General features: G+C 44.6%; 1 protein-coding gene across 1 annotated transcript in view; it reads right to left on the bottom strand.

The window, feature by feature from the left end:
• The window catches only part of LOC115139560 (glutamate receptor ionotropic, kainate 2), a 203997-nt gene that overhangs the window by 141686 nt on the left and 47103 nt on the right, over window positions 1–15208 (bottom strand). Inside the window, 3 exon segments of the mRNA XM_029677090.2 lie at window positions 1423–1476; window positions 3630–3811; window positions 11266–11523. Coding sequence (XP_029532950.2) covers window positions 1423–1476; window positions 3630–3811; window positions 11266–11523 — 494 coding nt within the window.

Below are 15208 nucleotides of genomic sequence, written 5' to 3'. Positions count from 1 at the left end.
CTTGTATTTGTTTGTGTCTATTTTTAACAAAGCCGGTTTCATTGACATGTATCACGTCTGTTAAGGCTTTTGCCATTCTATTGATTATATGCTTTGTTATTTTATTGTCAAATTTTATTTAGGGTATGAGTCTATGATCAGCAGGGGACTCTCCAGATGTTCTTAGTTTTAAAATAACTGAAAAAACTGTTTGATACATGGAGCTATGAAGTACTGAATTGAGTGACGTGTGTTGTCACAAATTGTTAAATAGAATTCTATGGAAAAGCCACCTATTCCTGATGATTCTCTCCATGTGAATGTTTTAAGAGTCTCTAATATTAGCAGCGAGAGGCAGTACATTAGGAAGTATTTTCAGGAGGCATTTCATATTGTTTCAGAGGCAGTGGCCTTGATCAAGCTGACATTTTCAAGGTTACCAGGCAGGGCCTTGGTGCGTTGCCATCATGTTGGTAGGGAAAGGACATTGCAGTCGTCAAACGAGCCACATGTCTGGCTTATGACCAGGTAGATAGGTTGTATAAGTGTACTGTGTGTGTGTGCATGTGCGTGTACACATGCGCATGCGAGGGAGCATAATAGACAATGTTTGCAGCACTCCTGTAAGGGCAACACACTCTGGATAGCAGTTGTATTGCAGCATTGGCCAGCACTACCGCCACTTTCTTGCCAAACTGGCCTATGTTCTTGGAACAGGCAGGAGCCCAGACTAACAAGTAACAGCATGCCTCTGAAACAGCCCTATAATCTCAGCTCTATTTACAGTTTGCCCATAACAGACTTAAATTCAGCCTTTCTCTACCCTTGTCCTAACCTTAACCATAATGATCCAAATAGGACAACAGGCCATACTGAACCGAAACGATAATAGCCTCATACTGTCTGAGCTATTATCTGAGCTCTCAGTCTCTCGTTCTCCCTCTCCATCCAGGAAAGACAGGTTTTTCATCCAGTGAGAACAGCAGGACTCTTTGGTGGATCAAAGGAACTGTGGAGAACTTCAATCTCCGCCATGAGTCAGAATAGACGAACATATCAAGTGGCTTAATTTTTCCCTGATAAAAACATTTAGAGGTTTATGGACAACAAATTGGGGGTGGGTAGAGAATGGCTAAACATTGTTTAAAGAGTCAACAAAATGCTATCAAAAAAAAGAGTTTAGACTGATATTTTGACATCTATTATCCTTTTCAACCCTTGGTCTTTAAAGGGTTTTGTCTAAATGTTTTTGACATCAATAGCACATTGCAGGTGCACTGCCACCAGGACCAAGTCTTTAGGTGTCAATATAAAGGAGATGATGTGACCTCTACGGTGTCCATATTAGGCCAGCATCTGCAACTTCCATGGATGCTGTCCTAATATGGACACAGTAGTTATCAGTAAGAAAACTCAGTTTTAATAAGGTGTCGGTGAACATACCAGCGTGGTGAAGATGTAGTGGTAGTACTCCGTCATCATTCCCATGGCTAGAGCCTGTGGGAAAACCACAATACAGACTATGGTCAAAGTGCCTAAACAAATATACAGCATGTGTGAGTGCATGCAGAGTAAATCATTTTTGTGGGGGAAAACCTACCTTACACAATGTCGGTAGGAATGCTGTATATAATTAGCAAACTGAACACTCGACACAATACAATGTCATTTACTCTGCCTGAAAATGTGTGTTTTGGTAACGGATATGAGCACGTCTCATGAACAATGTGGCAGAGATGAGTCATAATTTCTCAAACATGACTGTGAGCAGAGGCAGAGTTACTAATTAAAACTGTATTTTGGCATAGAGCATTCGTTATGGAAACACCGTAATGGAACTAATATTCTAAAAGGAGATAAAACGAGGAAAATTCGACATCCAAATGAGTCTGATTCAGATGAACAGGAAATTAATTATCAAACTGTAGGTACTGGACCTGTATGAGGTATTCAAGGAGGGATCGTTCTGGAGCTAATTCATATACAGTGGGGCAAAAAAAGTATTTAGTCAGCCATCAATTGTGCAAGTTCTCCCACTTAAAAAAATGAGGCCTGTCATTTTCATCATAGGTACACTTCAACTATGAGAGACAAAATGAGATTTTTTTTTCTCCAGAAAATCACATTGTAGGATATTTTATTAATTTATTTGCAAATTATGGTGGAAAATAAGTATTTGGTCACCTTTCTCAATACTTATATACCCTTTGTTGGCAATGACAGAGGTCAAACGTTTTCTGTAAGTCTTCACAAGGTTTTCACACACTGTTGCTGGTATTTTGGCCCATTCCTCCATGCAGATCTCCTCTAGAGCAGTGATGTTGCTGGGCAACACGGACTTTCAACTCCCTCCAAAGATTTTCTATGGGGTTGAGATCTGGAGACTGGCTAGGCCACTCCAGGACCTTGAAATGCTTCTCACGAAGCCAGTCCTTCATTGCCTGGGCGGTGTGTTTGGGATCATAATCATGCTGAAAGACCCAGCCACGTTTCATCTTCAATGCCCTTGCTGATGGGGGGTTTTCACTCAAAATCTCACGATACATGGCCCTATTCATTCTTTCCTTTACACGGATCAGTCGTCCTGGTCCTTTTGCAGAAAAACAGCCCCAGAGCATGATGTTTCCACCCCCATGCTTCACAGTAGGTATGGTGTTCTTTGGATGCAACTCTGAATTCTTTGTCCTCCAAATACGACGAGTTGAGTTTACCAAAAACTTCTACTTTGGTTTCATCTGACCATATGACATTCTCCCAATCTTCTTCTGGATCATCCAAATGCTCTCTAGCAAACTTCAGAAGGGCCTGGACATGTACTGGCTTAAGCAGGGGGACACGTCTGTCACTGCTGGATTTGAGTCCCTGGCGGCATAGTGTGTTCCTGATGGTAGGCTTTGTTACTTTGGTCCCAACTCTCTGCAGGTCATTCACTAGGTCCCCCCGTGTGGTTCTGGGATTTTTGCTCACTGTTCTTGTGATCATTTTGACCCCACGGGGTGAGATCTTGCGTGAAGCCCCAGATCGAGGGAGATTATCAGTGGACTTGTATGTCTTCCATTTCCTAATAATTGCTCCCACAGTTGACTTCTTCAAACCAAGCTGCTTACCTATTGCAGATTCACTCTTCCAAGCGTGGTGCAGGTCTACAATTTTGTTTCTGGTGTCCTTTGACAGTTCTTTGGTCTTGGCCATAGTGGAGTTTGGGAGTGTGTCTGTTTGAGGTTGTGGACAGGTGTCTTTTATACTGATAACAAGTTCAAACAGGTGCCATTAATACAGGTAACGAGTGGAGGACAGAGGAGCCTCTTAAAGAAGAAGTTACAGGTCTGTGAGAGCCAGAAATCTTGCTTGTTCATAGGTGACCAAATACTTATTTTCCACCATAATTTGCAAATAAATTCATAAAAAATCCTTCAATGTGATTTTCTGGATTGCTTTTTGTAATTTTGTCTGTCATGTTTGAAGTGTACCTATGATGAAAATTACAGGCCTCTCATATTCTTAAGTTGGAGAACTTGCACAATTGGTGGCTGACTAAATCATTTTTTGCCCCACCGTAAATACATCTCCAAGTCCAAGAAATCTGACAAAGTCCAAACCGTCTCTGGATTTCAAAATGGTTCTGAGAAAGACCTAAGACAGACACTGACCTGTTTCAGGATCCAGGCGGCCATTTCGTGGCCGCAGTCAAAGATCACGTGGAACTCCTTTGCTTTCTTCATCTCTTTCAGAAGTGGCTTGGCATCCTTGGTATCCGCCGGCAACTGTCGGATCTTCAAACGAATGTTGTATCGGGAGGGTGCCTTGATCAGCTCTTGCAACCGAATAAGACCTGGAGACAAGAAATTGACATCTTATTTGAAACATAAGTATGACATTGAAATTAATATAAGTGTCATTGGTAAGGCATACAGTTCAGATTACAAATCTTTTAAATAAAACAGGCCAAATATATGGCTCTCTTCCATAGTTTATTTGATTGTCCCACTCACACTTGGCAAACATACACATGGGGCAGTATTCTGAATCTTCTGACCGTGGGCAAATCATTCAATGGTGTCAATGGAAGACTTCAGAATACCACCCATACAGTACTGAAGAACTGTCAACAGAGCTCTGTACCAACTCAACACATACTCTTCTCATCCACCAAAAAGCACTTTACATCAGCAGAGTCCAGCTTCATCCAAGAAGCACCTTAAAATGCTAATTCGAACACTACTCTATTCTAGCATGGAATTACTTAAATATATACAGAGTCAATTTTTTATTTCACCTTTATTTAACCAGGTAGGCAAGTTGAGAACAAGTTCTAATTTACAATTGCGACCAGACCAAGATAAAGCAAAGCAGTTCGACAGGTACAACAACACACATGGAATAAAACAAACAGTCAATAATACAGTAGAAAAATAAGTCTATATACAATGTGAGATAAGGGAGGTAAAGGCAAAAAAGTCCATGGTGGCGAAGTAAATCAATATAGCAAGTAAAAAGGAAATTAAAAAATAAACACTGGTAGATTTGCAGTAGAAGAAAGGAGCAAAATAAATAAATAAATACAGTAGGGGGAGAGGTAGTTTGGGCTAAATTATAGATGGGCTATGTACAAGTGCAGTAATCTGTGAGCTGATCTGACAGCTGGTGCTTAAAGCTAGTGAGGGGGATAAGTGTTTCCAGTTTCAGAGATTTTTGCAGTTCGTTCCAGTCATTGGCAGCAGAGAACTGGAAGGAGAGGCGGCCAAAGAAAGAATTGGTTTTGGGGGTGACCAGAGAGATATACCTGCTGGAGTGAGTGCTACAGGTGGGTGCTGCTATGGTGACCAGCGAGGTGAGATAAGGGGGGACTTTACCTTGCAGGGTCTTGTAGATGACCTGGAGCCAGTGGGTTTGGCGACGAGTTTGAAGCGAGAGCCAGCCAACGAGAGTGTACAGGTCGCAGTGGTGGGTAGTATATGGGGCTTTGGTGACAAAACGGATGGCACTGTGATAGACTGCATCCAATTTATTGAGTAAGGTATTGGAGGCTATTTTGTAAATGACGTCACCGAAGTCGAGGATTGGTAGGATGGTCAGTTTTAGAAGGGTATGTTTGGCAGCATGAGAGAAGGAGGCTTTGTTGCGAAATAGGAAGCCAATTCTAGATTTAACTTTGGATTGGAGATGTTTGATGTGAGTCTGGAAGGAGAGTTTACAGTCTAACCAGACATCTAGGTATTTGGAGTTGTCCACATATTCTAAGTCAGAGCCGTCCAGAGTAGTGATGTTGGACGATCGGTTGAACAGCATGCATTTCGTTTTTCTTGTATTTAAGAGCAATTGGAGGCTACAGAAGAAGAGTTGTATGGCATTGAAGCTCGTCTGGAGGGTTGTTAACACAGAGTCCAAAGAAGGGCCAGATGAATACAAAATGGTGTCGTCTGCGTAGAGGTCGATCAGAGACTCACCAGCAGCAAGAGCGACATCATTGATGTATACAGAGAAGAGAGTCGATCCAAGAATTGAACCCTGTGGCACCCCCATAGAAACTGCCAGAGGCCCGGACAACAGGCCCTCCGATTTGACACACTGAACTCTATCAGAGGAAGTTGGTGAACCAGGCGAGGCAATCATTAGGGAAACCAAGGCTATTGAGTCTGCCGATGAGGATGTGGTGATTGACAGAGTCGAAAGCCTTGGCCAGGTCAATGAATACGGCTGCACAGTATTGATTCCTATCGATGGCGTTTAAGATATCGTTTAGGACCTTGAGCGTGGCTGAGGTGCACCCATGATCAGCTCTGAAACCAGATTGCATAGCGGAGAAGGTATGGTGGGATTCGAAATGGTTGGTAATCTGTTTGTTGACTTGGCTTTCGAAGACCTTAGAGATGCAGGGTAGGATAGATATAGGTCTGTAACAGTTAGGGTCAAGTGTTTCCCCCAATTTGAAGAGGGGGATGACCGCAGCTGCTTTCCAATCTTTGGGAATCTCAGAGAGAGGTTGAACAGGCTAGTAAATAGGGATTGCAACAATTTCGGCAGATAATTTTAGAAAGAAAGTGTCCAGATTGTCTAGCCTGGCTGATAAATAGGGGTCCAGATTTTGACGCCCTTTCAGAACATCAGCTGAATGGATTTGGGAGAAGGAGAAATGGGGAAGGCTTGGGGGAGTTGCTGTGGGGGGTGCAGTACTGTTGACCGGGATATGGGTAACCAGGTGGAAAGCATGGCCAGCCGTAGAAAAATGCTTATTGAAATTCTCAATTATAGTGGATGTATCGGTGTTTCCTATCCTCAGTGCAGTGGGCAGCTGGGAGGAGGTGTTCTTATTCTCCATGGACTTTACAGTGTCCCAGAACTTTTTTGAGTTAGTGTTGCAGGAAGCAAATTTCTGCTTGAATAGGCTAGCCTTGGCTTTTCTAACTGCCTGTGTGTATTGGTTACTAGCTTCCCTGAAAAGTTGCATATCATTGGGGCTGTTTGGTGCTAATGCAGAACGCCATAGGATGTTTTTGTGTTGGTTAAGGGCAGTCAGGTCTGGAGAGAACCAGGGGCTATATCTGTTCCTGGTTCTACATTTCTTGAAAGGGGCATGCTTATTTAAGATGGTGAGGAAGGCATTTAATAAAAATAACAAGGCATCCTCTACTGACAGGATAAGATCAATGTCCTTCCAGGATACCCCGACCAGGTCGATTAGAAAGGTCTGCTCGCTGAAGTGTTTCAAGGAGCGTTTGACAGTGATGAGTGGAGGTCGTTTGACCGCTGACCCATTACGGATGCAGTCAATGAGGCAGTGATCGCTGAGATCTTGGAAGAAAACAGCAGAGGTGTATTTAGAGGGCAAGTTGGTTAGGATGATATCTAGGAGGGTTCCCATGTTTACGGCTTTGGGGTGGTACCTAGTAGGTTCATTGATAATTTTTGTGCGATTGAGGGCATCAAGCTTAGATTGTAGGATGGCTGGGGCGTTAAGCATGTTCCAGTTTAGGTCACCTAGCAGCACGAGCTCTGAAGATAGATAAAAAAAATATATTTGACCTTTATTTTACTAGGCAAGTCAGTTAAGAACAAATTTTTATTTTCAATGACGGCCTAGGAACAGTGGGTTAACTGCCTGTTCAAGGGCAGAACGACAGAATTTGCACCTTGTCAGCTCCGGATTTGAACTTGCAACCTTTTGGTTGCTAGTCCAATGCTCTAACCACTAGGCTACCCTGCCGCCCCATAGATGGGGGGGCAATCAGTTTACATATGGTGTCCAGAGCACAGCTGGGGGCGGAGGGTGGTCTATAGCAGGTGGCAACAGTGAGATACTTGTTTTTAGAGAGGCGGTATAAAGTAGTATTTCAAATTGTTTGCGTACAGACCTGGATAGTAGGACAGAACTCTGCAGGCTCTCTCTGCAGTAGATTGCAACACCGCTCTCTTTGGCCATAAAACAACATTTCTGGGGGCGATAAAATAGCTTCAAGGTATAATGTACAGACAAAGGTATGGTAGGATGTGAATACACTGGAGGTAAACCTAGGTATTGAGTGATGATGAGAGAGATATTGTCTCTAGAAACATCATTGAAACCTGGTGATTTTATCGCATGTGTGGGTGGTTGAACTGAAAGGTTGGATAAGGTATGATGAGCAGGGCTAGAGGCTCTACAGTGAAATAAGCCAATAAACACTAACCAGAACAGCAATGGACAAGGCATATTGACATTAAGGAGAGGCATGCTTAGTCGAGTGATCATAAGGGTCCAGTTAGTAGTGAGGTTGGTTGGGGTAGCGGCGATTCAGACAGCTAGCCGGGCCATCGGTAGCAAGCTAGCATAGTACGGTGTTCTGTTTTTAGCCACTTCGTGCGTTTCCATTAGTAGATTAGTGGGGTTCCGTGTGGTAGAGGGGATCAATCCAATTGGTAAAACGGATATAGTTATAGTGACCCAATAATTTCTTCTTTTCTTTGTCAGAAAATGTTCAGATAGAAGCCGATAAGACAGCTAACGATTAGCGGGCCGCAGATGGCCGTTCAGGTAACGTCACAACGGAGGAGCCAGTTGGATAACTCCCACGTGCAGATAACGTCGGTAGTACAGTCGTGAAGGCCCGGTGGGCCTCCAAATCGGCAGTAAAACAGGTCGGGATAGGTGATTGTAGCCCAGGAGTGGTTGATGGAACTCTTCAGCTGGCTAGCTCCCGAATAATTGAAGTTTGCTCCGGGACCGACGTAAGCCAATGGTCACACGGATAGCAACTAGCTAGCTGCGAGATCCAGGTGTAAATGTTCCGAGCTTTCGGTTGAAATCGGGGGATATGGAGAGAAAAATAGGTCCGGTATATTTTGGTCTGAGTTGCGTTGTACAAAACTGGCGATAGCTTTTCGAGCTAAAGGATAGCTGATGACCATCAACCGTGGTTAGCTGAATACTACCGTTAGCCAGTAAACTGGCTAGCTCCTGGTTAGCTTCTATTGTGGATTTCAGAAGCACCTTAAAAATGCTAATTCAAACACTACTCCTCTATTCTAGCGTGGAATGACTTAAATATATATAGAGTCACTATATCAGCAGAGTCCAGCTTCATCGTAGAAACACCTTAAAAATGCTAATTCAAACACTACTCCTCTATTCTAGCGTGGAATGACTAAAATATTTACAGAGTCAATATCAGCAGAGTCCAGCTTCATTGATGAGGCACATTAAAAATGTTAATTCAAACACTACTCTATTCTAGCGTGGAATGGCTTAAATATACAGAGTCAATATATCAGCAGAGTCCAGCTCCATTGATGAGGCACATTAAAAATGCTAATTCAAACACTACTCTATTCTAGCGTGGAATGACTTAAATATATTAGTGTTGGAAAGCAGCAGTCAATCCATTCTCACTTTCTCTCTCCCAAGGTTCTGTTCAGATTTGAGTTTCTGTTTGCCTTACTACTCCCCACTAGATAGGCCCCATGTAACCTTACCACCGCCTCATACTGAGCAACAGTCCGCACCTTTCATTCTCCCACCCGCACTCAGCTAGAAACCTCTCAGAGAGACACTGATGCGATTACAATGAGTTTCTCCTCTCCACCGAGGACTTCTGAGCCTTGGAATGAAATAGGGCTGGATTGATGGTAGAAATTACTTGTCACGGGTCTAAAAATTGATGGGATTGGGAGGGAGTCTGGGAGAGAGAAGAAAGGGGTTTTGAAGATGCACTTTTGGACTGCTCAGACCTTTTTTGTTGGGATGAAGTGCTGTGTGGGCAATTTAAAGGTCTTACTGTGAGTGGGGGCTGATTCTCCCTCTGGACTTTCAATAGGGATTGCTGTGAAATAAGAATAAGGAATGTGTTCTTTCATGTTAGAAGTAAATACTACAGTTTTTTTGTGAGTAAGGTAGGTATTTCCAAACTCCTGACTCCAGGGTATCTCTCCCTTCTCTGTTTTGCTCCATACAGACACTTGGGAGGCTTTAAGCGGAAAATGGTTCCGGGGGGAGCTCAGCATTTGGGACACACTGTCAGGGCCGATGTTTGTGGGGCTCTGAATAATGCCTTCCGACTTTCCCTCCCCGATCCTCAGAGGGCTGTGTGTAAATATTTAATTTGATCCCCTCTGATAGTTCTTTCTGCCAGACGTCAGATAGGCTCCAAATAGGGATAAACGTCCTGGAGCATGAAGCTTTGTGATTACAGACGATGTGTGTGCATGCGCGTGTGTGTGTGTGTGGTTGACATCACCCAGTCACTGTGAGGTGGTGTTTTAACCTAAAAAACGCTCCCCCGAGGAGGAAACTATCATCAGGTTTACCTGGTTTCGAGTAACCTTACCTTTAAATAATGTCTAACACCTTCCCTAGAGCCCTTTTTAAGGGAATCAATGCAAGCTAGTGGACAGTTTTATGGAGATGAGGTTGAGGATAAATGGATATATCCCAAATTGCACCTTTTTCCCTTTAGAGTTGACTACTTTTGACCAGAGCCCTATGGACCTTAGTCTGAAAGGAGTCCACTACATTGAGAATATTGTGCCATTAAGGACGAGTGGAACAATTGCAAATCAGATGACTCATTGCAGCGGATGGGGAGCTTAGCCAAGGTTAATACACTGTCACCATGCTACAGTGCCGGCTCTCTGCAAAGTGAAATGGATGTGACAAAAACATGGTCACCCTATCACAAACCATTCATTTCTAGGAACACCGAAGAATAAATCCTGATGGTTAATCTATCCTCTTGGTCATACTAGATCTACCAGTTGATTGTAAAAGGTAAGACTGAATCCCTAATCAACCTCTAGCCCCTATGCACTTGTGTAAATAGAACCAGATTGACTAGGTGTAGTAGCTTCATATTGCCCTCTGAAATGACAGTATGAGCTAGGGGTCGATGTGTGATTCAGGGTAAGACACCTCATGACACCAACGTTGTAAAAAGAGTTGTAAAAATGTGCCAAAAAATACAGAACTTCAACTGAAGAAACCACCACAATGGGACATATTCGGCAATAGACTCACCATGCAACCCATGTATTTGTAACAAAGTATGTTCAACAAGTAATTCCGTTCAATGAAGTGGACAACCTTGTCCTTCCGAGGGATCGTAAAATAAGAGACAGACATTGCATCTTCTTTCTCAAGTCGATGAGCACTCTCACTTTGGATGCAGCAGGTCTTGTTAAAATATAACGGTGTAAAATATTATTGTGCTTGTAAAAATACAAATCATGAGCCACTTCGCAAAGTCACAGCAGGCGATCTGGCAGACGGATACAGGAGTGGACGAGGACCCTCAAAGGACGTGTCTTTTATTCATGCTGTCAGCTGTCAGCTTTCACATTCATTCTGCATGGCATTAATCTGAGGAGACTTCGAGGAGAGGGTGATTCTGGGCAATGTGTTTTTTCAGGGCTGCTCACTCATGTAGAGGGCTCCAGTTTTGACATGGAGTATACCTGGAGGACTTTGAGGGGGCTAAAGATTTCATGGCCAGACACTCAATGCTAAACTCTTAGGGGAAAGAATCGAACAGTTCTAGTCTTCTGTACCTAAACACATTTTTGGGGGGAGCACATTTAAGCCGCAGGACCCCTGGATTTATGCAGGGTATAAGTGCCTTGCTCAAGTGCATGACTATTAATCTCCTGCTTTTATTGCCCAGCCCAAGACTCAAACCGGCAACATTCAAGCTACTAACCTTTCGGCCACCTACCACCCCGATAAAATAGTTTGTTTGTGTTTGAGTAGCAGTTTGAGTTTATACTCAAATCTTTTTTTGTCTTTCAACTTTTCATCATCATCATCCAAGATATCTGTACCTGTGCTGTCGTCATAGACCACAGTGACCGTCCTCCATTTGAAGAAGTGGACCAGTTCCAGGATGGCCCGGCTGAGGGACTGGAAGTCCGGGTAGAGGCTGACGTAGTACGAGTCCCTGTTGTCCGACACCTGGTGCTTCCATTTGGTCTGGATGTGGGGCACCCCCAGGGCATTACAAATGGACTGGACTGCATTAGCTGATGAGCTGTGAGAGGGGCCAAAGATGGCTGCCACCCCCAAGGACAGCTGGTCACAGGCTGGAGGGGTAGGAGGCAGAGAGAGATGTTTGTTAGATTTAGGTGGAAGCCTTCGGCTCCTCTCAGCTCTACTGTCCACACAATGCTCCATGGGAATACTGATCAAGAAAGACCCTGGTCTATCCCTCATTAGATCAAGATGGATGGCATTGAATCAAGAGTATTGGTCCCACTTTGCATCAAACCACTTGGATACTAGTAGGCAGTATCCATGTTCAACTAGTTCAACTAGTAATTTAACTATATTTTGCAGTAGCTTGGTTCAATTCAATTATATTTTTCTTAGGGGTAGTTTTAGGGGTAGTTTTAGTGTAGCTTAACTTGTTCCAGTGCAAGGTAGTCGGTAACTGGTTATATCCAAGATATCCAAGATGGCGTAGCAGTAGTTGTCCTGTCATATCGTCTCTCTGTAAATATCGTCTCTTTTTCGTTTTAGATATTTTTTTGATATTTTTTTCTTCGCATATCCTTAAAAACATTTTGCTAAACCTAAGCTTCCAAATACTCTTCTGCAACCCGCCAATGTAGCTACTTTCCTAAAGTAGTTATATTTACTTCGGAACCGGACCCTCTCAACTGAAGCTAGCCAGCTAACTACCAGCTATGCTAGCGGTCATCAACTAACCAGAGCATTACGGACCTAATTATTTTTTTTTACCCCCGGATTCCCACCACAAACAGAACATTCTTCAGCTGGATCCTCGCAACTAGCTATCGAGCGAAACAGCAACCCTGGTTGATTACTCCTGGCTAGCGTTTCCACCCACGTAGCTTGAAGCTAGCCCGGCCAGAGCTCCTAGCATACTCCTGGGCTACAATACCTTGACTACGACCGGTCTATCGATATCACTGCATGAAGAGGAATAAACAGACTCACCCCATCGCGACGTCCTCCAAAGGCTAACTCTCTAGCCCTCGCTATCTCCTTGCTTGCTAGTTCGGCACACTAACTGCTAGCTTGTTTAGCCCAGGTCCGCTAACTACTACCTTGTTTACCCCGGCCTGCAAATCTGTTGGCTTGTTAGCACAGGCCTGCTAACCGTCCCGCCGCGTCCCAAAAACGCAGTGGCCCATATGTACTCTATCTCTTCCCGTTTAAAAAAAAAAATTTGTTTACACCTTCCGGAAACTTGCCTCACCCAATGTGATACGGAATCGCTATTATCTTTATTTTTAGAACACACTCAAGAACCTCCAGAAGCTAACCAGCTAGCTAGCTACAAGAAATTTAGTCATTGTTAGTTTTCTTAACCTGGATAACACTCGCCAGCCCAGCCCCCCTGCCCCATCCACCGCTGCCCCCTGGACTCTGATCACTTGGCTACATAGCTGATGCACGCTGGACTGTCCATTAATCACGGTACTCCATTCTGCTTGTTTGTTTTATCTGTCGGCCGAGTTGCCTAGTCAATGCCATCTCACCTGCTGTTGTTATGCTAGCTGATTAGCTGTTGTCTCACCCACTGTTTTAGCTAGCTTTCCCAATTCAATACCTGTGTTCACTGTATGCATCGCTGTATGTCTCTCTCAAATGTCAATATGCCTTGTATACTATTGCTCAGGTTAGTTATCATTGTTTTAGTTCACAATGGAGCCCCTAGTCCTATTCCTCACACCCCTGATACCTCCTTTGTCCCACCTCCCACATATGCGGTGACCTCACCCATTACAACCAGCATGTCCAGAGATAAAACCTCTCTCATCATCACCCAGTGCCTGGGCTTACCTCCGCAGTACCCGCACCCCACCATACCCCTGTCTGTGCATTATGCCCTGAATATATTCTACCATGCCCAGAAACCTGCTCCTCTTATTCTCTGTCCCCAACGCTCTAGGCGACCAGTTTTGATAGCCCTTAGCCGCACCCTCATACTACTCCTTCTCTGTTCCGCGGGTGATGTGGAGGCAAACCCGGGCCCTGCATGTCCCCAGGCACCCTCATTTGTTGACTTCTGTGATCGAAAAAGCCTTGGTTTCATGCATGTCAACATTAGAAGCCTCCTCCCTAAGTTTGTTTTACTCACTGCCTTAGCACACTCTGCTAACCCTGATGTCCTTGCCGTGTCTGAATCCTGGCTCAGGAAGGCCACCAAAAATTCAGAGATTTCCATACCCAACTATAACATCTTCCGTCAAGATAGAACTGCCAAAGGGGGAGGAGTCGCAGTCTACTGCAGAGATAGCCTGCAAAGTAATGTCATACTTTCCAGGTCCATACCCAAACAGTTCGAACTACTAATTCTGAAAATTACTCTCTCCAGAAATAAGTCTCTCACTGTTGCCGCCTGCTACCGACCCCCCCTCAGCTCCCAGCTGTGCCCTGGACACCATTTGTGAATTGATTGCCCCCCCATCTAGCTTCTGAGTTTGTTCTGTTAGGTGACCTAAACTGGGATATGCTTAACACCCCGGCAGTCCTACAATCTAAGCTAGATGCCCTCAATCTCACACAAATCATCAAGGAACCCACCAGGTACAACCCTAACTCTGTAAGCAAGGGCACCCTCATAGACGTCATCCTGACCAACTGGCCCTCCAAATACACCTCCGCTGTCTTCAACCAGGATCTCAGCGACCACTGCCTCATTGCCTGTATCCGCTACGGTGCCGCAGTCAAACGACCACCCCTCATCACTGTCAAACGCTCCCTAAAACACTTCTGTGAGCAGGCCTTTCTAATCGACCTGGCCCGGGTATCCTGGAAGGACATTGACCTCATCCCGTCAGTTGAGGATGCTTGGTCATTCTTTAAGAGTAACTTCCTCACCATATTAGATAAGCATGCTCCGTTCAAAAAATGCAGAACTAAGAACAGATACAGCCCTTGGTTCACTCCAGACCTGACTGCCCTCGACCAGCACAAAAACATCCTGTGGCGGACTGCAATAGCATCGAACAGTCCCCGCGATATGCAACTGTTCAGGGAAGTCAGGAACCAATACACGCAGTCAGTCAGGAAAGCTAAGGCCAGCTTCTTCAGGCAGAAGTTTGCAACCTGTAGCTCCAACTCCAAAATGTTCTGGGACACTGTGAAGTCCATGGAGAACAAGAGCACCTCCTCCCAGCTGCCCACTGCACTGAGGCTAGGGAACACGGTCACCACCGACAAATCCATGATTATCGAAAACTTCAACAAGCATTTCTCAACGGCTGGCCATGCCTTCCGCCTGGCTACTCCTACCTCGGCCAACAGCTCCGGCCCCCGCAGCTCCTCGCCCAAGCCTCTCCAGGTTCTCCTTTACCCAAATCCAGATAGCAGATGTTCTGAAAGAGCTGCAAAACCTGGACCCGTATAAATCAGCTGGGCTTGACAATCTGGACCCTCTATTTCTGAAACTATCCGCCGCCATTGTCGCAACCCCTATTACCAGCCTGTTCAACCTCTCTTTCATATCGTCTGAGATCCCCAAGGATTGAAAGCTGCCGCAGTCATCCCCCTCTTCAAAGGGGGAGACACCCTGGACCCAAACTGTTACAGACCTATATCCATTCTGCCCTGCCTATCTAAGGTCTTCGAAAGCCAAGTCAACAAACAGGTCACTGACCATCTCGAATCCCACCGTACCTTCTCCGCTATGCAATCTGGTTTCCGAGCCGGTCACGGGTGTACCTCAGCCACACTCAAGGTACTAAACGACATCATAACCGCCATCGATAAAAGACAGTACTGTGCAGCCGTCTTCAT

The sequence above is a fragment of the Oncorhynchus nerka genome, linkage group LG13 (genome assembly GCF_034236695.1).
Source record: "Oncorhynchus nerka isolate Pitt River linkage group LG13, Oner_Uvic_2.0, whole genome shotgun sequence".
NCBI classification, from domain to species: domain Eukaryota; kingdom Metazoa; phylum Chordata; class Actinopteri; order Salmoniformes; family Salmonidae; genus Oncorhynchus; species Oncorhynchus nerka.
The sequence above is the reverse complement of the archived record's forward strand: the minus strand, read 5'-3'. Positions and strand labels throughout refer to the sequence as shown.